The 22042-nt window shown below is 36.5% G+C and overlaps 2 protein-coding genes across 5 annotated transcripts in view; one reads left to right on the top strand and one right to left on the bottom strand.

The window, feature by feature from the left end:
* Positions 1 to 13646, top strand: part of GNAZ (G protein subunit alpha z) — a 46415-nt gene extending 32769 nt beyond the window's left edge. For both annotated transcript variants that reach the window (XM_001232444.6, XM_040648134.2), the window contains one exon: positions 11557 to 13646. In XM_001232444.6, the coding sequence (XP_001232445.1) occupies positions 11557 to 11901 (345 nt within the window). In that variant the 3' untranslated portion in view covers positions 11902 to 13646. The remainder of the gene's footprint in view (positions 1 to 11556) is intronic.
* The window catches only part of RSPH14 (radial spoke head 14 homolog), a 77994-nt gene that overhangs the window by 54937 nt on the left and 1015 nt on the right, over positions 1 to 22042 (bottom strand). For 2 of the 3 annotated variants that reach the window (XM_415246.8, XM_040648136.2), the window contains exons 1-4: positions 21790 to 21868; positions 20997 to 21431; positions 19069 to 19171; positions 18757 to 18875 (exon numbers count right to left, since the gene is read on the bottom strand). In XM_415246.8, coding sequence (XP_415246.2) covers positions 18757 to 18875; positions 19069 to 19171; positions 20997 to 21195 — 421 coding nt within the window. In that variant the 5' untranslated portion in view covers positions 21196 to 21431; positions 21790 to 21868. Of the gene's footprint in view, positions 1 to 18756; positions 18876 to 19068; positions 19172 to 20996; positions 21432 to 21789; positions 21869 to 22042 lie in introns of those variants that run through there. The other variant, XM_040648135.2, reaches the window with a different exon arrangement.

The following is a 22042-nucleotide window of genomic DNA, read 5'->3' as shown; positions in this document are numbered from 1 at the left end:
GTTGCTCTCTAAATCCCCAAACAAATTTACTCAAAGTATCTTATTTCCAATAGTTGTTTTGTGTCCTGCTGTTCTGCCTGACAACTTCATTGATTTAACTTTGGGTTGCTAGACAGAGAGACACAAACCATGTTAGATTAAACATACCATTAACGTAATTCAGACATCTGTGTTAATCAGACTATAAATGAAATTCAGCTCAGCTAAACCCTTAATATTTCTGCAAGTGAGATGTTGTTGATTCAGTGTTGGTATTTATATTTTATGCTTCCATTAAAGAGCCCAGTTCTCAGAGCTGAGTCCAGAGTTGCAGCATTTCAATATAGAATTGTATATGAAAGGATGCGAGTTTATTTTAATAAATTTTCATTATTAAACTTCACAGAAAGGTGCTGTTAAAATGGCTTATCTGTATTCATCATGCAACAACAGATTTTAAACTTATCTGTACTATAATGTTTTTCTCTGTGTCATAAAACCCTCATCTCAGCTGCTTTCCTGATTGTTCTATCATCTTACGTCAGTGGCTTAATCTTCCTTGATCTGTCTTGCCTTTCTCAGCTCCAGATGCATATGGCTTATAAAAAGAATTTGTCTTGAAAGAGGTATTTATTTAAATACTTTTTGCATTGTGGACGTGACTCAGGATATTTGTTGCATGCAGAGCTGAAATAACAGGTTTAACAGACTTGTATGTTACCTTCTTTTTGAATGTCATTCAAAGAAAGATTTACCAATAAACATATCAAAAACCATGATTATTATATTGATAAAGGCTAATAAACATTTTGATGGTTCATAAGTGGTATGCACAGGTCATCTGCCTTATGCTTTGAGAGTATTTTGGGAGCAACTTCATGCACGTAAGTCAGTACATTGTTCTTGGTATCTACTGCTTGAAGTGATGATGCTGCTATTTTGACATATTGAAGTGTTTTTTTGTGTGTGTACTTTAAAATACTAACTCTCTACATAGTATATATTTTAATAGTGAGCTTAAATACTGTCTTTTTTTTTCATAGATCTTTTTGTTTTATTGTCTTTATACTAGGTATAATGCAGTTCTCCATGCAACAGCTACTGAAGGACTGCAGCCTACATTTTAAATTAGAAAAGCTAGCCTTCTAGGATAGAAATTTCCATTTGTTCTATTAGAATAGTGTCAGTAGTGTTTAGTATAAATCCATATAGTTCCTTATTCCAATTATATTTTACATGATTTAAAGAATGTTAAGGTTTTATGACTGTTTTAGTACATTAACTATATTTAGAGCTCAAATACAGGATGTGGTGAGATTTTAGTTTTTTTGTCAGAAGCTTTTTGTAATAAATGTAGTAAGTGAAAGAATTAGAAACTGTACAAATGAGATTTTGACAGACTTGAAAGGTGGGCCTGGGTGAACCTAATGAGGTTCAACACAGCAAAGTGCAAGGTTTTGCACTTGGGCCAGAGGAACCCCAGACATCTGTACAGACTGGAAGGAACAGTCCTTGAGAGCAGCTCTGCAGAGAAGTACCTGGGGGTCCTGATGGATGACAAACTTAACATGAGCCAACAGTGTGCTCTTGCAGCTCGGAAAGCAAATGGTATCCTGGGCTCCATCATGAGAGGGGTGGCCAGCAGAGACAGGGAGGTGATTGTCCCTCTCTACTCTGCTCTTGTGAGGCCCCATCTGGAGTACTGTGTCCAGGTATGGAGCCCCCAGTACAAGAAAGAGAGCTGTTGGAGAGAGTCCAGAGGAGGGCCACAAAGATGATCAGGGGGCTGGAGCACCTCCCTTACGAGGACAGGCTGAGGAAGCTGGTCTTATCCAGCCTGGAGAAGAGAAGGCTGCGGGGTGACCTCATTGCAGCCTTTCAGTACCTGAAGGAAGCCTATAAACAGAAAGGGAGTAAACTCTTTGAAAGGGTAGATAACAGCAGGACAAGGGGGAACAGTTTTAAGTTGAAAGAGGGAAGATTTAGGTTGGATGTTAGGGGGAAGTTCTTTACCAGGAGAGTGGTGAGGTGCTGGAACAGGCTGCCCAGAGAGGTTGTGGATGCCCCGTCCCTGGAGATGTTCAAGGCCAGGTTGGATGAAGCCCTGGGCAGCCTGGTCTAGTAAATGGGGAGGTTGGTGGCCCTGCCCAGCAGGGGGTTGGAGGTTCATGATCCTTGAGGTCCCTTCCAACCCAGGCCATTCTGTGATTCTGTGACTTTAAAATTAAATAGTTTGGAGTTCCTCAATATTCTTTCAATTACAAAACAGAATTCTATTAATGTGTCCTAAAATTTTATTTTTATATATATTTTAAAAAGTGTTAAGTCACGTTCAAAGATTCTGACAAAGCTCGTTATCGCTGTCTTGGTTTTAGGCCCATCCCCCTACCTTTTCCCTATCTCCTTTCTTCTCTCCTGGGGTGGGGGTCCATGGATCCCCTCCAACCCATTAGTCACGGAACTGGGCTGAACCAGCCCAAAAACCTTGACAAGAAAACAAGAAAATTACTTTGCTTTGTATTTTTTCACCTTGTCCTATTTCTGTTTCATTTGTTTGTGCACTGAGGTAGTTATTCCACAGCTGTTCTCTAATATTGCAACAGAATTACAAAAAAGAGTACAGATGTTACCGGAAGAAATCTCAAATCTGACCCCTTATACAGAATTGATAGGTGGTGAAAGAAGGTGGTAGGATGAAGAGATCCCTGCCAGTACACAACATAGAGCCACTGCTAAGTGATCTCAGGAAACCACCTTCAAGTTTTGAAATAGATAACCTCTGTTGGTGCACAAGAAAATAGCAATGCAGGCTGTTTCTTCACCAGATTTATTTGCAAAGTATGAAGAAATCCTGTTGGTTGTGTGGGTGGAAGAAAGATTTTTTTTTCCCCTGTGCTTTGATGACTGTTTACATGATACAGTTATCCCCACACTGTACAAAATAGCAGAGACTTGATTTTAATCTTATTAAGTTTACTATGCATCAGTATGCTTCATGCATGGCTTAGCAATAGCTTGATGCTAGCATAGCCTTGGCAACAAGTCTAATTTAGTTCCAAACTTCTTTTTTTCCTTTCTTTCTCCTGCACTGCTTACTGATATTCTCCAAAATGAGCTTTTTTTTTTTTTTTTCTTGCTGGATCAGTTTACTGATGTCATTTACAGTGTGACCTCATGAAGAACCTACGTGATGGCATAACAGAGGAGCATTCAACAGTGCTGTACAATAAGGATAGGATAGGACAAATAGGATAATTTTTGAGTTTCATGGCAATGTCCAGCATACAAGGGGGCTATGGCCTAATGCTGTGGTATTACAATTTGTCATTGCTCAGCAACTGGCCTAATATTAAATATGCATCCACAGAATGTTTCCAGTGCCCTTGTGATGCAAGATTAATTTTTATCATAATATGAAAATGAGAATCTTGAAGCAAATTCATGTGTCCTTGGTAAGGAACAGCTGTGATTGCAGTTAGATTTTAGCACTGAGAATTTAAACCATCGTGTATCTGTATTTCCAAGTTAAAGTGATAGATTTCATCTCCAAAGATAGAAAAATGAAAATGGAAAAAAACATGTTAGAGGAAATTGTGGAAAATATCTAACAAATGGTAATTAAAAGGCAAATTTAAAAACTTTTTTGAGTAAGACATGGAAATGCAGGAGATGTATTTGTTTCTGAGGATCTTTAGATGTAGGTCATTGGGCTAAGATAGGTCACTCTAGAAGTAATGCCTCCTATTTATTTCCACGGAAATAGATACAAAGAGCACTATCACGCTATCTGATAAGAGCAATTCTCAGCTAGAACACAGTTTTTCAACATAATCACCGCCATCAGCTAAGCCTATTTGCCAGCAATGAGGAAGAGCCTGCATGCTGTGCTTGTAAAAATCTGCACCGGTGGAGCTGACCTACCATTGCCACCACTGAAATACTGTGCTGACATCCACTGTTGGGTCTCCATTAACACTCAGCAAGTCTCAGTGTATGTCAATAGGTGCAAATTTATTTAATATAGAGAAATTCACTTATATACCTTTGCTTCGTGCACACTTCCATGTCAGACACCATTTTGTCAGACTGCTCCTCTGCTGCCAGCTGTCACATGGCAACAAAAGGTAATGGAATGCTGGTGGGAAAGGTCAGTCTCTACTGCATCTCTGATATGTTGGGCCAACATAATAAAATAGGAGGCATTACTTTCAGAGCAGCCCTCATATATCTCTGCAATTCCAGGGGAGAAAATGATGTAGTAAGTTGTAAAATGAAAGAAATGATAGTATACAGTGGAAAATAATTATTCAGTCTTTTCTCAGTCAAGCTGAAAAATACCATTTTATAAAAATATTAGAGGCTTAAATTGTATTTTCACCTTCATCCTGTTATCTTGCTTAAACAGTTCTTGCTGTTTTAATCTGCAGTCAAGACTGGAGCTATTACTACCCTGAGTGTAATTATACCTTCTATATATTAGTAGAGGAAAGGGAGAAACTGTAGAATACTGAGTGTTCACATTTCTGTACTTCATAGTCACAAAATAAGCTGTACACTTCAGCAACTATTAGATACCACCTTCTCTCCTCCTCTAACAATTAATGCAAAAGATTATGACATCTACTGAAAAAAAGCCTAGCCTGAGCCTAGAGCTCAGCTGCACACTGGTTGATAATGGTTATAAAGAGGTCCTTTAATAAATTCCCTTTGAGCTGTTAGTTAAATGAAAGTTGGATGGAGGTTAAAAGGAGTTTGTTCAGTTTACTCCTGAGTAAAAATGCAGCTTTTCGAAAATATTACCAATGGTATTCTGCTCAAGAGAAAATTTAGCACAAGAAGACCACAGTGAATCAAAGAAATGTTACCCTCTGAGAATTCTAAGAATACAAAAGCCATTCTGTGCTCAAATCGTACAATTTCTTCCTCAAAACATGAATATTTAAAATAGAAAAGTGCATTGGCGGAAACACTGACAATGTGACTAAGTGAAGAGAGCACTTTAAGAAATCAATTTTTTTTAGAAATACCCTTGCTTAAAGAAAATAAGTTCTCCAAAGTCTCAATTTTGGGAGCCTGACTGATAATACTGAAGCTCAGTTCTGCCAAGATTGCAAAATTGCCACCCTAAAGTGTATTTCATATCAAGATACAAATCAGTGCTCATCCCATGATGAGCAGATACAATTTGAAAAAAAAGAGTGTTTTTTTGGTAATGAAATATGCAGGGATTTTCTTGTATCATTGCAATCTCTGGAGACAGAATGATTAAAAACCATTTCTCAGGAATCAAGGACTACATGGAGCACTGGTGCTTTTCTAGAAGCTTCTTAAAGCTGGGTAGCATAAGGTTGACACACACTATTGAACTGTAGCGAATAATCTTTTATGATACCTAGAAAAATCATGGGTCATGGCACTTTCTTTACTTTCTAAACAAGAATTTCTTCTAGATTAACAAATTATTTGAAAATGTTTAGTGATATGGCTTTGAATTATGTTGGATGAACTTTGACATTGAAAAACCAAACCCAATCTTTTGTTGTGCCTATCATAATTAAATGCACTTTGATGATTCTACCAGGTACTCAAAATGGCAAAAATTAACATCTTATGTCCTAGGAAACAAAAGGTAATGGACAGGTTATGGAGATAGAGGCAGCAGAGGTTTTGTTCAATTCTATACCGTATGTGTATTTCATAATATACAGATTAAAAGGTAGTGACAGCAATTGTAAAGTTTGTGAATATTGCTGATTTAAACCAGATTTTCAGAACTAACTACTGGAGGTCTAAAAACCTAAAAAAAAAAAAAGAAAACCTAAAAAAAAAAAAAAATCCTGGAAACGCCTGATAGGAATTCCGAACTTTATACTTATAAGACACATGATAAATGCACCATACCAGTTAATCATAGCAGAATTAATAGAAATAAGTTATACTGCTTCAGATAAGCATATGTATGTATATCTATATGCAGTCAGAACTTCAAAAAAGCAGAAGTTCATAGGTAGATTTCCCAGACACAGGTGCAGTTTGAGGTTGCCTGATATTGTTATACCAAATACACATTTTAAAAAATGCTAGTTTGAAATAGTAATGAGACAACATTACAAGGGAAGGCATGGTCACAGACTTGGGATTCAACATAATTTCATCATCAATAGTTACTTACTGTTGCACTGAATAGATTACATCAGCATTGCAGTTCTGAGGGGCCACAGTATACACTGATTCCCTAGTTTATATTGAAAAGTATTACATTAATGCTATAGATACGTGCTGGATCACTGTAATCAGGTTTAAGTTCACAAGAAATATAATCTCCAAGGACATAATCTTTGTGTTTAAAGTTTTAATATACTGGCTGTTTACAGCAACTAAAGTATTACGGTTTCAAGAAACATTACATTTATTATTAGAGAAAACATTTTAGTTGAAATGTGATCATTAGTATAGCATGTACCTCTACTGCAAGTTTAAATCATCTCCTCTGCCCTAGAGAAAGATTTCAACTTCTAATGGAAAAATCTTAGAAGCTTTTTATTTCTTGTTACTCAGGGAAATCTTGCACTCTAAATAACATAAGTCTGACCTGTAGAGAAGCCAGGAATTTACCAATTACTCCTGCTCTCCCTCTGAAGATCTTCTGCCTATATTCCCTGGAATATGTCCACTTAGGCATATGAATAGTATAGACTATCACTAGGGAGACCTGATCACCCTCTAATGGTACCAAAATTACAAGCATGGTTTTTCATCTGTAAAGTACAAGTTTGAGGAAGAAATGGAACCAGAAGAATTAAGTTAAGAACACATTTAGGTTGTGACACAGCCTGGATACAGGATGAGGTGGAGTAGAATTTAAGTGATCTGGTGAAATAAAAAATAAGAGAGTGAATGACAGAATGGCGTTGTTTTAACCTTATTTTCAACTTCTTGTTTTTTGTATATTTTGATTCAGGCTCTGTAGCAATGTTAATTTTTCCACAGGTTTTCTGGCCCTGTTTAATGAATATAATGGATTTTCTGTGATTAATGAGGGCTTATATGATAAATAAGACTGTCAACTGTAGGAACACTGCTATCATCTGCTTCAGAGGGAGGAAAACGTGAGATGAATGAAGCATAGGATTATAGGAAAACAGACTATTTCTATGATTAAAGGAGTGCCACTGAATAACTGTACTAGATATCTGTGTATGTCTGTGGTCCTTTTTGACTGCAAATAAGTTTTTAAAATAAACACTTTCATGGGTAGTTCTAAATTCTTTCTTTTCTCTAAGGTACTTAATCTGATACCTCATGATTTGATTTGTGGAAGATCTGATAACTCAGAGCTACAGCAGGTATCAGTGAGAACTTCAAAAACCTATTAAAACTCGGTTAGATAAATAAATACTTGTGCTGAGAAAATAGGTTTTAAGTACCTAAACTGGGTGTCTAGAATTACTGGGTCCCTTCTAACTAATTTCTCATTGTGTGGTTTCCTATTTATAAATCGTTGTTAGCGGTACCTCTTAATCTGACAACATGCTGGGAAAACAAATGTAGCCAATGAAATACTCAGATATAGTAATTATAAGCTTGAGAAGAAACTAGCAATTCTGTCTTTTCAGCAGCTCATAAATAGTAATTTTATAGTAAAGCATAGATCTATAGAATGAGTAGTGACAGTAAAGGAAAATATTGACTGGCATATGAAGAAAAAAGGGTGTTCATGCAACATGTGAGTTATATGAATAATACTATATTGGAAATCATGATTTCAGCATTTGACATGTGAGCATTTTATTTTACAACCTTAATGTTTTCTAGCTTACATCCTTCTTGTTTTATATTCTCTTGTAAGTTCTTTTAAGTTCTTTAAGTAACTTCATTTTCTTCCTGAAATTGTAATTATTTTTAGAAACGCATAAAATAAATATAGATGATATATCATAATTTTATCTCACTCTCTCTTTATGCTATATTGTATACTTACATGTATGTATGTTTTGTGGTGGTCACTAGTTCCTGGGAAGTTCATTTCATACTCTCTGATCTAAAAAGTTTTTTTTCCTGCTAACTTGCACAGGAAAATACATTGTTGAGTAGCCAGTAGAAAGTGGACTTCTAACATGATTTATGATTGTAAACTTACAACTCTGTTATGAGGAGTTACCACAATAGATTTTCTACAGAAAATAGTGTGTGTGGGCGTCATGCTTTAGGTTTTCTGTCAAATATGAGTTATTAAATGTTTTTGGTTTTTGTTTTTTTCAGAAACTGTCATTATGATAGAGTTCTTTGCTATTAATAATCTTTAAAGTTTTGTTTTTCTTACCAGTATGCTTGTAGCATTCATTATGGTAACTATAAGTGAAAAAAATACACTTCTATAATTGGAGAAAATAGTGTGATACTCTTACATAGGTGAGACGTTATTTCACTTCATTTAAAGCAAACGGATGCTTTGGTGACAGAGCTTAGGGCTACTCTAAGGTGAAGTGAGCCTGACAGAAAAGAAAGCAGTTGAGAATGGGTATTCAGAGAGACCACAACTACCTTCTTTGACTATTTCCTTTTCATCTTACATCATCAACAGAATAGTGACAGCTAAATGTATCTCTTTCTAGCAGGAGAATAACCCTTGTACTTAAATTCTCCTTTTTGGGATGAAAAGTTTGAGATCTGCATAAAACTGAATACAAAAAATTGACTTCTCATCTATAGTTTAAATGATAAATATGTTCTTATGATTCACGGAATTGAAGATTGGCCAGATGTGATCTCTGCAGGTCATTTATTATCACATCCCTACTGAAGCTGGACTACTGCCAACAGTAAATCAGGCCAGCTACAGCTTTATCTAGTTGAGGGGAGAAAACAACTACAGATGGAGATTTCACAGAACTTCTAGTCTTCTAGTGATGTTTTTCCTCCAAATTCTAATCTGAGTCTTTCAAGCTGCAATTAGTGTTCACTGCTACTTGATACTTCACATGATACTGCTGATAAGAATTTATTTTCATCATCTTTGTAACTATGCTTCAAGTAATGGAAGGTTTTTATTAGATCAACCCTTAGCCTCCTCTTAGCCAGTCTAAATAAGACAAATTCCCTCATCCTCTCCTTGTAGGTCAATGCAGTGTTCAGTTACTTGCTGCTTAAGCTCGGAGGACTAAGATACTAAACTTAAATGTCTCACATGGTTATATCCAGTGGATTCAATTACCTTCTTACCACACCACTTGTTCTTCAAATATTTTAGTTTCACTTAATTTCTTCAGAAGGTCTAAAGTTGTGAATCTCTAAACAATACATCTCAAACAGAAAAAGATTCAAGGCATTTTGTGAAATGGCTATCAGCGTATGCTAAATGCCAGCTGCAATCACAAGAAAAAGCTGCAGCAGGAAAACAGAAGCAGCTTCTACTGGTCCTTCGTAGATTTACTGACTTTATTTTCTCCACCTTTCTGAAAAACAAACATTACCACTCCTGCACGAGTTTTATTCAGCATGTTTCCTGTTTACCTGAGATAAATTTTCTTTAGTTTACTTAAGGTTTCCACAGTCTCCAAATGCCTGACATTTAAAAATAATGATGAAAGAGAAATGGCTGCAAGAGAATGTTCTTAAATATTTAGTACAAATGATAATTCCCTCATTTGTGATGGTTTCATTCTTAATTTTTCATTTTTACTTTCAGAAATCTCTGAGTTATGACCAAAAAACTTTCATAGGAAAGCTGTGATGAAATACTACATTCCAATTTATCTCTCTCACCAAGTGTTTATTCTAATTACTTGCTATCTTGATAACAGGGTCTTGCCTTTTGAAAACTCTTAGCTGTTCTGGAATTCTTGGCTGCAAAGCACACCTGTTCCAGAGGATGATTAGGGATATTTGTATGTTTGCAAATGACTGGAAGAACAGAAGCAGCCATCTGTTCCTTAGCATGTTTTTTCCCTTAAGCAACCAATTCCTTGTTCTCATGCTTGGAGAAGAGTCTGCAATTAGATCCCAACAAGACTGTCTGGAAAAGGTATTGGCATTATCTTGCCTATCTTCTGTGTAATTATGAAATTACAGCTGTTTTTTTTTTTGTTTTTTTTTTTTCCTAATTGCCTAGCCAGCTGCCCTACCTCAGGATTCCTGAATTGGAAAAGACTGCAGAGAAGAAAAATAACTTTTTCTACCATTACTTTTTCCTCCATGTTAATAGAACATTTTCTTAACTCCTTTGGGAGTAGTGCAGTAATTTGTTCTATTTTTTTTAATGATAATCCATAATCCTTTCAAGTTCCCTTTCCTGTAATATGTAGCTTTGCAATACTGACAAAACCAGAAATATGTTTGTCCTGCACAGCAGAGTATGAGTAGATACATCATGCCTCTTTAAGGCTCAGTTTTGAGTGTCAGCTTTCATCTTAGAACTGGGGACATTTCAGTTCTTATTTAAGATTTTCAGGTGTATCAAGATGTCATCTGGCTATAATAAACTAAGAGCCATGCCATGCATGTCTTTGAAACGTGATCGATGCACTACACAAATCATACTGCCATCAATACTGTTGTCTCAACTTTTTAGCCTTTTCCTACTTTCAGCAGTACATGAACACAGTTGAACAGCATATAGGTTTTTTTTTGGGGGGGGGGGGGGGGTTCAGAAAAAATATTGCTGGATATTGAAAAAGTTCAGAATGGTACCTTGTTGGCTTAACTGTAGTAGCTTCCTCTTGAAGAGAAAAAATGAGTGCCTACCTTAGACATCTATCATGTAGACAAATATCTGACTAAATACTGGAACATGATGGAAAATATTGACCTTTAGGAAAAATGTCTGGTTAAGCTATGATCTGTATTTACTTTTGACAATACTTGAACGATTTTTATCTTAATCAGCTAGAATACTTTTCAAAACATTGCATATGTTTATACCTATTGGTGTAAACCTACCAACAAACAGCCTTTTGGGAGCACCACGGACAGCTCCCGCTGCACCAGAAGTGCGGAGGGAGCAGTGCTGAGCAATTACAAAATGGCGGATGATTTTCAGCGGCATTCCTGCTTTCAGTTTATAGCAGCATTGCATTGTTACTTCCAAATTTGTAACTGTGTTGGTCACTCTGCATCGGTCATAATGGAACTGCCTTTTTAGGGCAGCGCACACAAAGATGCTAAACACATGTGGCCAAATTCAGTGTTGACTTATAAGTAAACAAGATTCAACCAGTCCCACCATAGTAGAATGTGGTTCCTTTTCTCATGTATTCTTTACCGTTATAAATCCTTTTTTTTTTTTCCCCACAGCTTAAACATTTTTTTCCCAAACATTTAGTTTTAGACTTACCCTCATAATAGTCAATTATTTGAAAAAATATTAACAATAATAAGAGCCAGACTGTAGAAAAATATATCAAAATAAGTGAACTAAGGTTCCTGAAGTTTCTTGCTCAGGTAAGATGGACAGTCACCAAATAGAATCAATGCTCTTTCTACAAACACATTTTGCTCATTAATAGAAATAATAATATATTGTGTACTTTCCACAGTTATACTGAAATGCTGTTTACCCTGTTGTTTTCTCACCTACAGAGTCGAATGGCAGAAAGTTTGCGTCTGTTTGATTCCATCTGCAACAACAACTGGTTTATCAACACTTCCCTCATCCTTTTTTTGAATAAGAAAGATCTGCTGGCAGAAAAAATCCGACGCATCCCCTTAACAGTCTGCTTTCCTGAATACAAAGGCCAAAACACTTATGAGGAGGCAGCAGTCTACATCCAGCGCCAGTTTGAGGACTTAAATCGCAACAAAGAGACCAAGGAGATCTACTCACACTTCACCTGCGCCACTGATACCAGTAACATTCAATTTGTCTTTGATGCAGTGACAGATGTCATCATTCAGAACAATCTCAAATACATTGGCCTCTGCTAAGATTCCTTGGGCTAATCTGTTTTGCTGAAGTAATTGAAAAAGAGGCTAACCATTTCCACTTCTTGTGGAAACAATGGGGCAATGCTTAGTAGCCCAAGGAGAGAAAAGGGGAAATCTGATGTATGTACACAGTTCCTCTTATGCCCCACTAGCCTGTTACATTATTTTTCAAAAATATGTGTTATGGAGAGTGAAAGTCTCCTCTCCAAAAAAATCACACACACATAAAAAATAAAATAAAAATGCCCCCAAATGAAAAACAAGCCACGCAAAACATCCAAACAAAATCAACAGAAGAGATTGAGGCCTAACTCTGTGGAGATGTTTTCACCACAGTCACTGCACTTTTATTCCATTTGTTTCATTCTGTTTCCTACAGTGGGAGTGTTACTATGTTCTATGTAAGAAATAATCATCCAATTGTCCTAAAAATGTACTGACATGAAGATATAAAGCTGGTGAGTGATAGATGAACTCATTTGCATGGTATGAAGCAGAATGATTGTGTTGGGGTGAATACCTAGTTCAAATCAAAAGCTACAGAACAGGAGTGCTTAAGCAAAATAATACTTAAAGGTTTAGAGAATGGGCATGTACCCTCAATACTGGTACACACATCCAAACTATATACACATGCATCAGGTACGCACATGCACATGACTCACAGCATATACTGTGTACACACTTCTGCTTTACTCTTTCATGGACACCTTGCCTGTTAAAGGAATTGTTGGTGCACAACTGTTCTGTGATTTCCAAACTGACTATCAACCCTTTCTGCTGTTTAAGGCTTCAAAATATGCAGCAAAACTACAAAAAATGAATCAATGAATAGGCCAAACTAAGGTCAGTGTTTCTTCTACTGATAAGGAGTTTTATACATCAAAACAGTCTTCTTTTACATCTTTTTTTGCCAAATCTTGTGGTGTTTCACAAAAAAACAAAACAAAAAAAAAAAAAAACCAACACTCTATATTTAAGAAGTAGGTTAGTGTTCCTTTTTTAATACAAATACAAAATAAATCACAAAGCAGTTTTTTAAATTATTGTTGTTGTAGTGTCTGGACTGCTGAATGTGAAAGTTGCCAATGGACGATTCTGTTCCACTGCTCCAAATACATTCTGGGAATTGTAATATTGTAACACACTTCCCAAGAAGCAGGAGCCATGGCGATTGTGTAGTGTATAGCCTCAAAAGTCTTTTTTTGTTGGGTTTTTAATTATTTTAAAAAATGTGATGTATTATTAGAAGGTTAAAGATGAGCGATATGAACAATAACTAAATGTCTTGATATTTCAATTTAATAATTTAAATTATTTACAGTTTAGTGAAGTCAAGGAATCTGAAGAGATACATTCCTCAGCTCCAGGTTTCATCTCATAAAGAAACACTACTGGATGGAGTAACATTCCAGCAAAGGTTTGAATGCATAAGATACTCTGTGGGACTATACTGGAAAATCGCAGATGGATCAGTTGATTCTTTCCCCTGCCATAGAAAAGACTTCTTAAAGACTTCAGTGTAAAGTTGGTGTGTAAATATATGTTTGATAATTGTAAAGCACATACGTACACAGAGACACAGACACACATGCACACTGGAAGATATCCTACTTTTGTTCCCCCTATGTACTATGATTAGTGCAAGAAATCTCAGCCAAGGGCTCTCAGAAATTTAAAACAAAATGATTAGTAACATCAACATTTAAACTGTCCACTTAAAAAATAAATAATTCAAATGATAATGCATTTGTCTATAGTGTGTTCATTACTTAGTGTTATGATATAGCAGTTACTTAATTGAATAATGTTATGATTCATTTGTGATAGACTGTTGAGTTTTATTAATTGGTTCCAGAATGTTTTGTTCAATTTATTCAGTAACATTCAGGAAATTTCAATCTTAAGCAATTACATTTGACCAACTCGGCAAGTTTCAAGGGATGTCTTCCCATGTAATGTCTTTAAAAATTATGACTGCCTGTTGTTGTTAGATGTTTTTGGGAGATGGTTAGTAGCAATATTAGAAGAGAAACGATAGATCAAGATTAAGAAGAAGCAACAGGAAAGAAAATTGAGAGAACTGCCATAGTGTTTCCGTTCTAAATTGCTTTCTGTAGTGTAATATACTTTTATGAGCTAATTGTGAAAATTGTGGAAAAGATTTACAATGAGTCTGAACTTCCTTTTCCCATTAATGGACAGTGAGATGATATGCATCTTTCACCTCTAGCTTTCATAGTACAGTGGCCATTTCAGACTGGTGAAAGAAATGACAAGAAAATACTGGCTTTTATTAGAGCACAGCTTCAGGATAAGAAAGCTGACTGAAAAGAAAGAAAAACCAAAAGCATAGTTAATTTTGAAGAGAGTAAGAAATACTTTATAAATCAAAAAAAATTTTCAGTTGAGAAGTTCATTATAAGTACTATAGGCAATCTACAATAGAAGAGAAGAGCCTAGGATATTTTATCAAAAGAATAAAGATTTTTCTAAAGAAAAGATATCATTTGGATTTATCCTCAAATGAAGATTTTTGGGAGATAAAAGAGGAACTGAAGCAATGCATTTTACTACATGTTCGTAGTTAATTTAAACATAAGAATGTAGTGGAATAAAATAGTAAATAATGAAGTTTAATCAGTTCCCATAATCGTTCTTTGAATAGCAATAACTTGCTATTAACCTTCTAATAATTTAATGTCTATGATGTTTTTGATCTTGATGTTCTAAGTAATTATTGGCTACTTTATTCTATCTGAAGAATTTAAGGTGTTAAATTATCTTACATAGAAATCAAATAATTTTATTTTCCCCATTATGTAAGAAGACTGAGGTGTGGGGAGGTTAAAACCAAGAAGTCTGTATCCAAGACAGGCCCTGAAATGAAACCCCCTTAGCTCTCAGTCTTCCGCCTGGATAAAGGATGCAATTAAATTTGCAACTATTTCCTCATCTCTCAGGTTTATCAGTGATGCAGTGAAAAAAGAACTGTATTAATAGAGCTGGGATGTCACTTTACCTGGACAACAATGACATTCACAGAAGAGATGTTCCATCTGCTGCAATAAGAATGCCATCTGTCCTTCCATTACTTGCATTTCATACAACAAAACAGGTTTCAAAGGGGAAATGGTATCTTTAAACAGTCCTTATTCATATATCTGATTGGTTACGATTTTGTAAATGTATATATTGGAGATAGTGAGGGTCAGTAAAGAAGGAGAAACTTAAATCTTTTGGACTCCTCCAAAACAAAGGTTCTGGTAAGCTTCCAAAATCCAGTGTCATCCAATCCACCTCAATTTTTGTCTAAAAGGTTTAAGTACTCTAAAAATACAGATAAGATTATAGCTAAGAACTATTAAATATTTCTGGTACTGAACACGTCTTGAGCAAAACACTCAGTAATGTTAAGTACCTTCTTGAATCACAACTAATTGTTTTCACTCAGAGTTAAAGTTTTGCTAGTAATTTCTCCTGGCCAGTGTTCATTTTCTCCTGCTGCTGGTTCTTCTCCCTCTTTCATCCTCTATTGAATACATGCCAAGCGCATGTACAGCTTATGTTCTTTTTTGGCTAGTATGAAGCTTATTGCTTTATTGGCCCTGGAAGTTGCCATAGAAAACATCAGAAATGTAACTAGGGAATGCTTTATTAGTTGCTGACTTCTTCCAGGTGATAAAAGGTGTACAGAAATTGCTAGGCTACAGACTGAACCAGTGATTGTGCACAAGGTGAGAAGGCATGGCTAACCCAGGGAGCACAGGTGCAAACAATGCACCCAAGCGACCAGAAGAGGTGGACCCAGGGTCTACTCCTCCTCACCCTCATTTAAGGGTTAGCAGCTGAAGAAGTGTGCCTCTATTTAGGGATTGTGTCCTTTTTGAGACTCTACCAGCCTTTGGAAAGGGTAAGCTGCTTTTGTCTCTATTGCTTTCTAAACTCAATCATGTTTAATACCTTTACAAGTGTGCTCCTATTCTGGTAGAAAGCACTATCAGGCCTTCTGTTATTTCACACAAGGTTATCTAGATGTGAACTGTAGAAGTAAATAAGAAGAGATGAAGCCAGATAGCTTTTTGAGTGGCTGAAGATGACAATTACCAGGCAGAGATGATTCATTTGACGTATTACACGGATTAAGAAATAATGTCAAGCTCACAACTCTTCTGAGGATCACAGTTTTTTGTTTTTGTTTCTTATTCCCCCCCCCCTTAAAATAAAAATGTCAAGCTATACTATATAAAAATACTGTCTGAAGAATGCTATACAAGTCCAGCTTAACCTAGGCAAGGACTGTATCTTGAACAAGTCCTAAGCATTTTTAGTAGCACAGAAGAAACGGTCAAATCTGGGATCATTTCACAGCTAAGGAAATGAAACTTTAGAAGACAATTTCACCTAAAAAGGCGTAATTCAAGCAAAGCACAAAGAGAATATGAGGAGTGTTGTACTTGTTGAGAGTTTGGAGTATAGGATCAGAGATTTAAAGTTCTGCTTGCATCACAGATGTAAATAATTCCTCTACATCCACTTTAAATTTCTCATAAAGAGAAAAAAAGCATAGGGAAAGTGTGGGCCCACACTTTCCTTTTACTTGAGTACTGTAAATACCAATGTTATGTTGAGAACTAATGAAGGGAAAGAAATGTATTTTAAGCACACTAAAATACCGGGTTTCTAATTAAGTAACTGTTGTTACTTACATGTGTAAGGAAATTGTAATGAAGACAGTGATGTGCAACATTTACCAAATAACTAATTCTAAAATCAAATACTTTTTTTTTCCCTTTCTCATGCTACTCATTAGCCTATTCTGCTTTCTGGAGATAGAACTCTAGAACTGTTCTTGACCCAGAAACAAGTTTGTTACTGATAACTTGATTTAGAAAACTCAATTTTTATCTGCAACACATATCTGAAGTCAGAAAGGTGAAATGGGGAAACATCTATCAGTCTTGGCTCGTGAGACACTTCAAATCAGCTTCCCTCAAAATTCTAGTCTGTCTTCTAAACTTTCACTAAGTTGGGATTGTAACAGGATTTGGAAGCTGCTCTTTGTATGGCAGAGACTTCTGCTCACTTCAGAGCTTCTGAGAAACTTGTGCTTTCAACCAAAGGCAATGTCCCAAGGAGAGAGACAGCTCTCAGCTCAGCAGGGGTTGAATAATCCTTTCACTCCAGGAGGTAACTTTATTTCTCCTTGTATAGAACAATCTCGCATTCCACATTGTCACTGAATTGGTATCTTACAGCCCTGATAATTCCCATCAGTGACTCCTGAGCTAAGATGAAATATTCAGGTGCCTGGAGGGACACAGATGGAACAGTGGTAGTAGACCTGTCCTTGATCTCTAAGTGGCAGTATGATGTACAGTTACATATCCTCTACTTTGGAGAATGTATTTTGATTTTTGTGGAATTCTTAATAAGCAATTTTTTATGTTTTGGCACCACCAAGAGCTAGTGCTGCTCACTGCTACAATATTTCTCTAAACAGAAATGATGGTTGTAATAAAATGTAACTCTTGTTTTTAGTTACTGGTTTCTTATAACCAGCTGAACTGGCAGTCTGCCCACAGAAGACCGTTATTTAGAAATTGAACTGTGCTATTATATTACAACCTTTAAATGAATACTGGAGTCTGACATACTAAGTTATCATACTAGACTTACCTTATAAAAATTCCACCAAACTGTGAACATTAACTAGTTGTTGCTGCTGACACCAAACCTTTCAAGCAAGTGACATATGTCAAATTACTAGCTAAAAATGCATTTGAATTCAGCTTTAGTGAATAGTTCCACAGAATAAGGAATATAGTACATTAAAAACATAAACATAGGTGAGATGTAAATTCCCTTCAACTTCTACTGACATAGTAAAAGTAAATACTTAAAAGGATTTTTAAAAAACCCACTGGAAAGCTCTTCCTCTGTCTGTGTTGATTCTGAAGTGGCTGAAATACTTCAGAAGCACAGCTGACTGAATGCATGTTGACTGTTCTTAACTTCACTAACTTCAAAATTTGCTACAAACTGAAACATTCAAGAAAACAATGCACACTTGCAATAGTAGACATAAACTAAAGCAGCAAATATTTAACCATTAGTATTCTATGGCTCTTCATGCCTTGCTATTGCCAAAATGAGTATCTACTCCTAGCTATCAAAATTCTAGCTTGGACCCCACAATCACACAATTGCAGCTCAAATTTGTGCAGCCTGATAAAAATAAATAAATAAAAAAATAAAAATCATAAAATGATCAAACTATTAAGAAAGGACACTTAAGCCAAGTGGAAATAGTTGTATTTTAAGAACCTAATGCCAAATAGGTGTTTGCTTGTAACATTATTTGTACTTCGCATTTTTATGCCTCAAATTCATATCTAAAAAGCTTTTATACAGAAGTCCCTAAACCATGAAATGGTTTCCCTGTTTAAACTGAAAATTCCTAAGTAAAATGAGACAATTATTAAGCTCCTGCATTAGATGTGACTAGAGGTATAGTAATCTGAAGTTTGTAGCTATGAATAAAGTTCAGTACAGACTGAACAGCAAGGCTTATTACTGAATTATGGGGTTTTGAAAGAACTAAGAATAACCAGTGTAAAATAATTGTTAATAATTACTACTGATCTGTAAAAGAAAAAAAAAGCAACATTTTTTTTTATTTCTATTAAGTTTTCACTTCCTCTAAGTTTCTATTATGATCTATATAATCACAGGATGATATCTATCTGCCTGCACAGGTATGAGGTAGAATTCTTTAAAGGCAGAGAGATGAAAGCACATTGAAATCATCTGCTTTCCCCTTTTGAATAATTAATTACTGAAAAATCCCCCTACCTTCAGGTAACTTGGCCATCATGTCAAGCACTTGATGTGTGTTCTTCCGACAGATGTCTTCTGGGTCATCCAAAAGTTCAGTGAGGACAGGTATTACTGCATTTTGTATCAACCCTTGCCTATAAACATTGGAGAACAGATTTAACTAAGCATAATATAACTCAAATATTTGACAGGTGCATAATCCTTAATTAAATACTTTTATTTTCATTGCTTCTATCTTGCAGAAACTTAGAAATTCTGTTTTTATTTCTCACAGAAAATTCTTTATTGCTTCCTATACCAATCAGTAAATTCTGGAATTATTCCTACCTGCCAACATTATGCATTGCCATTATGTAGAGAATTTCTGTTGTCTTCTGTCGGACAGTACTATCGTGATGCAGCAGCAAGGTCTTCAAGTTCTCCAAGAAACCTATGGCACACAACCATTGATTTTAGTATTTTTAACTTCAGCATTAGTTTGAAAGTGCAATGCTCATTTCTACCTCACAATTTCAAGTGCAAGCAATCTGCTTTTTCATCTTGTCCTGGAGGTGAAATTTTCAGTATCATACTGCAAGTCTAGCAGAAACTTAAAGACCTACTGCCAAAAATGCCCTGCTGTCAATTCTGAAGTGTATTCATACTAGAATAAAAATGTATGTATCAACCCCACATAATTGTCTGATTTGACAGCTGACGAGGATAATGGAAAGTTCCCATTGAATTAAGCTTGTGTTGGGTAATACTAGAAACAAGCTGCTGAATTCTGTACCCGATTGTCCTAAGAGTTAGGAAGTTATATACCTCTAAAAACAAAGGTATATTGATGTTAGTGGTGCTGCTGTTTTAGAAAAGCATGTGTTTGCAGACTGATGACTACACCTCTGTAAATATTAAGTCTCTCAAGGGCTGTGTAAAAGCACAAAGCATTACCTTCCACATGCAGAGATGAACTTGGTTTGGTACTGGAGGAAAAAAAAAAACAACCTACTGCTAATTAAACAATGATTTTATTATTTTGTATGACTACTAGCACCTCTTATGAAGAAAGTGTGTGTGACAGTGACAAACCTGAAGACTTCTTCATTGTTACATAATGATACAGTAAACACCGACTGCTAAAAAAAATGTTACAAAGATAATCTTGCATGACTTTTTTTTCCCAACTGCAAATTTAAGATTATTCCAAATGTTAGGATATATATTGATTAAAAATAGTGAGCAGATGTAATCTTGAGAAGTATGAAAAATTTGGTTATTTAGTCTTAATTTCTTATGAAGTACCTGAGGCTCTTGTTATAGTCTCATTCTACAGTTATCATGATACTTCTGAGAAATACTTCTGTGTAAAGCTCTGATGTTTTGGCTCTCCAATAGTTATAGCTGAATGTGCCATTCTATCCACTGCTGAAGGAATGAATGGCAAGAAGTGACTTCACAGACTGCAAATTAATTTGAAAACCTGATTGAATCACTAGTCCACTGAGGTCAAGAGTTTGGTGCTGTTTTTGTGTTTGAGGTACTCAACAATATGCAGGTAAATACTTGTTTAATGAAGAAATAAAAAAGGGGGTGATTGCTGCTGTGTTTTTTTTTTTGTTTTTTTGTTTTTTTTTTCATGCTTTACAGTCATAGTATCACAGAATAGCTTAAGTTGGAAGGGAATTTAAAGCCTAGCCATTTCCAACCCCTGCTGTGGGCTGGCTGCCAACCACCGGATCAGGCTGCCCAGGGCCCCGTCCCACCTGGCCTTGAATGCCTCCAGATATGGGGCACTCACAGCTTCTTTGGATGGCATTGCCAGGACCTCACTGCCCTCAGAATGAAGAATTTCCTCCTGATATCTAATTTAAATCTCCCCTCCTTTAGGGTAAAACCATTCACTGTTGTCCTGCCACCATCTGCTCATGTAAAAAGTCTCTCTTCTGTTTGGAAGCTTCCTTTAAGTGTTGGAAGGTGGCAGTGAGGTGTTCCCAAATCCTTGTGTTCTCCAGCCTGAACAAGCTCAATTCCCTTAGCCCATCTTTAAAGAGGTGTGGGTTGTTTTTTCTTTTCTTTCCTCATTTCCTTCCACTGTAATATAATATTCTTTACCTTTTTATGGCTCAAAACAAGTGGAGATTAAAACCAAGATATTCTCCTGGCCATTTTCTTTCATCAGTTATGTTGCAGGGGTAAAAAGAGGACAACATAGTACAACGCATCCCTCTCTGTCACCACCACTGTGCCAAAGCTTATGGCAGCAAACCACTTACCTATTTGGACTGCCTGGTAGACATTTTCTGGGTCGTGGACCAGATCACAGAGTGCCATCAATGCCCGTTGCTGAGTCAGCAGCTCAGGAGATTGTATCTCTCTACTCAGTTTAGGAAGAGCTCTCCTCCCAAATGCAATAGGAGCTTTTGTTGGATCTACATCAGGGGGGAGCTTGGCTGAGATAAGAGTACTCGCCATCTCTAATTTGTCTGGGAAGGACTTTTCTTATGCTTAAAAAAGTACTGCAAAATGACTCTGCTTGGTGACAAACAACTGATGTACCAAAGGCACCACAATTAGCATTAAACTGAATGGTCCTCTGTCCCCTCAAAGCGCAGTTCTAGCACACATGAAGTTTTAGGAAGCCGTGAAAGAAGAGGCTGGAATGGTTCATCAGATGAGCTGTCCTTTCTGGTTTAGGTTTCTACTGAACACTGTAAAATAAGAATACAAGAAGCAATGAGAAAGCTTGAAGTTGTGAGTGAGAGAAGAGTTTTTAAAGGGTTAAAGCCCCTTTAGAATGTTTCATGCTACAGAAGGGACTCAAAATCTAGCAAAAAGCCATTTTTTTCAAAAACACTGTCTTTTTAAAGGACTGTAGTGGAAACCTGCCCTCGGAATTCGTTAATGATCCCTGGAAAGGATCGCTGACCACCCGCTGCCCTCAGCGCAGCAATAAAGCAGCCTCCAACACTGGAAGCTTCTTAACACAACAAAACAAAGCTGCACGAAATAAATAAATAAAATCCTGCTTAACAACAGCATCTGTTTCTTAAAAGCAAACCAAATCACCGTATAATCACAGACGCCCGCCTCAGCCCAAGCCCCCGTTGCCGCTCTATGGCGCCTGCGCGCCCGCGTTCTGGTTACCACAGCAACCCGCCCTTTGCGTAAGCCCCGCTCTGTGAATAAAAACGGTGCGGCCCCGTGCTCCTTTCCTCTACTGTTCCCAGCTTTGCGTCAATAGCGTAATCAGCGCGTTTGGCGGTGGTTACTGAGAGGCAGTGGCGTCAGCGGCGTGGTTGGTGAATCGGAAAGTTTGGCC

The sequence above is a fragment of the Gallus gallus genome, chromosome 15 (assembly GCF_016699485.2).
Source record: "Gallus gallus isolate bGalGal1 chromosome 15, bGalGal1.mat.broiler.GRCg7b, whole genome shotgun sequence".
Classification (NCBI taxonomy): domain Eukaryota; kingdom Metazoa; phylum Chordata; class Aves; order Galliformes; family Phasianidae; genus Gallus; species Gallus gallus.
The sequence above is the reverse complement of the archived record's forward strand: the minus strand, read 5'-3'. Positions and strand labels throughout refer to the sequence as shown.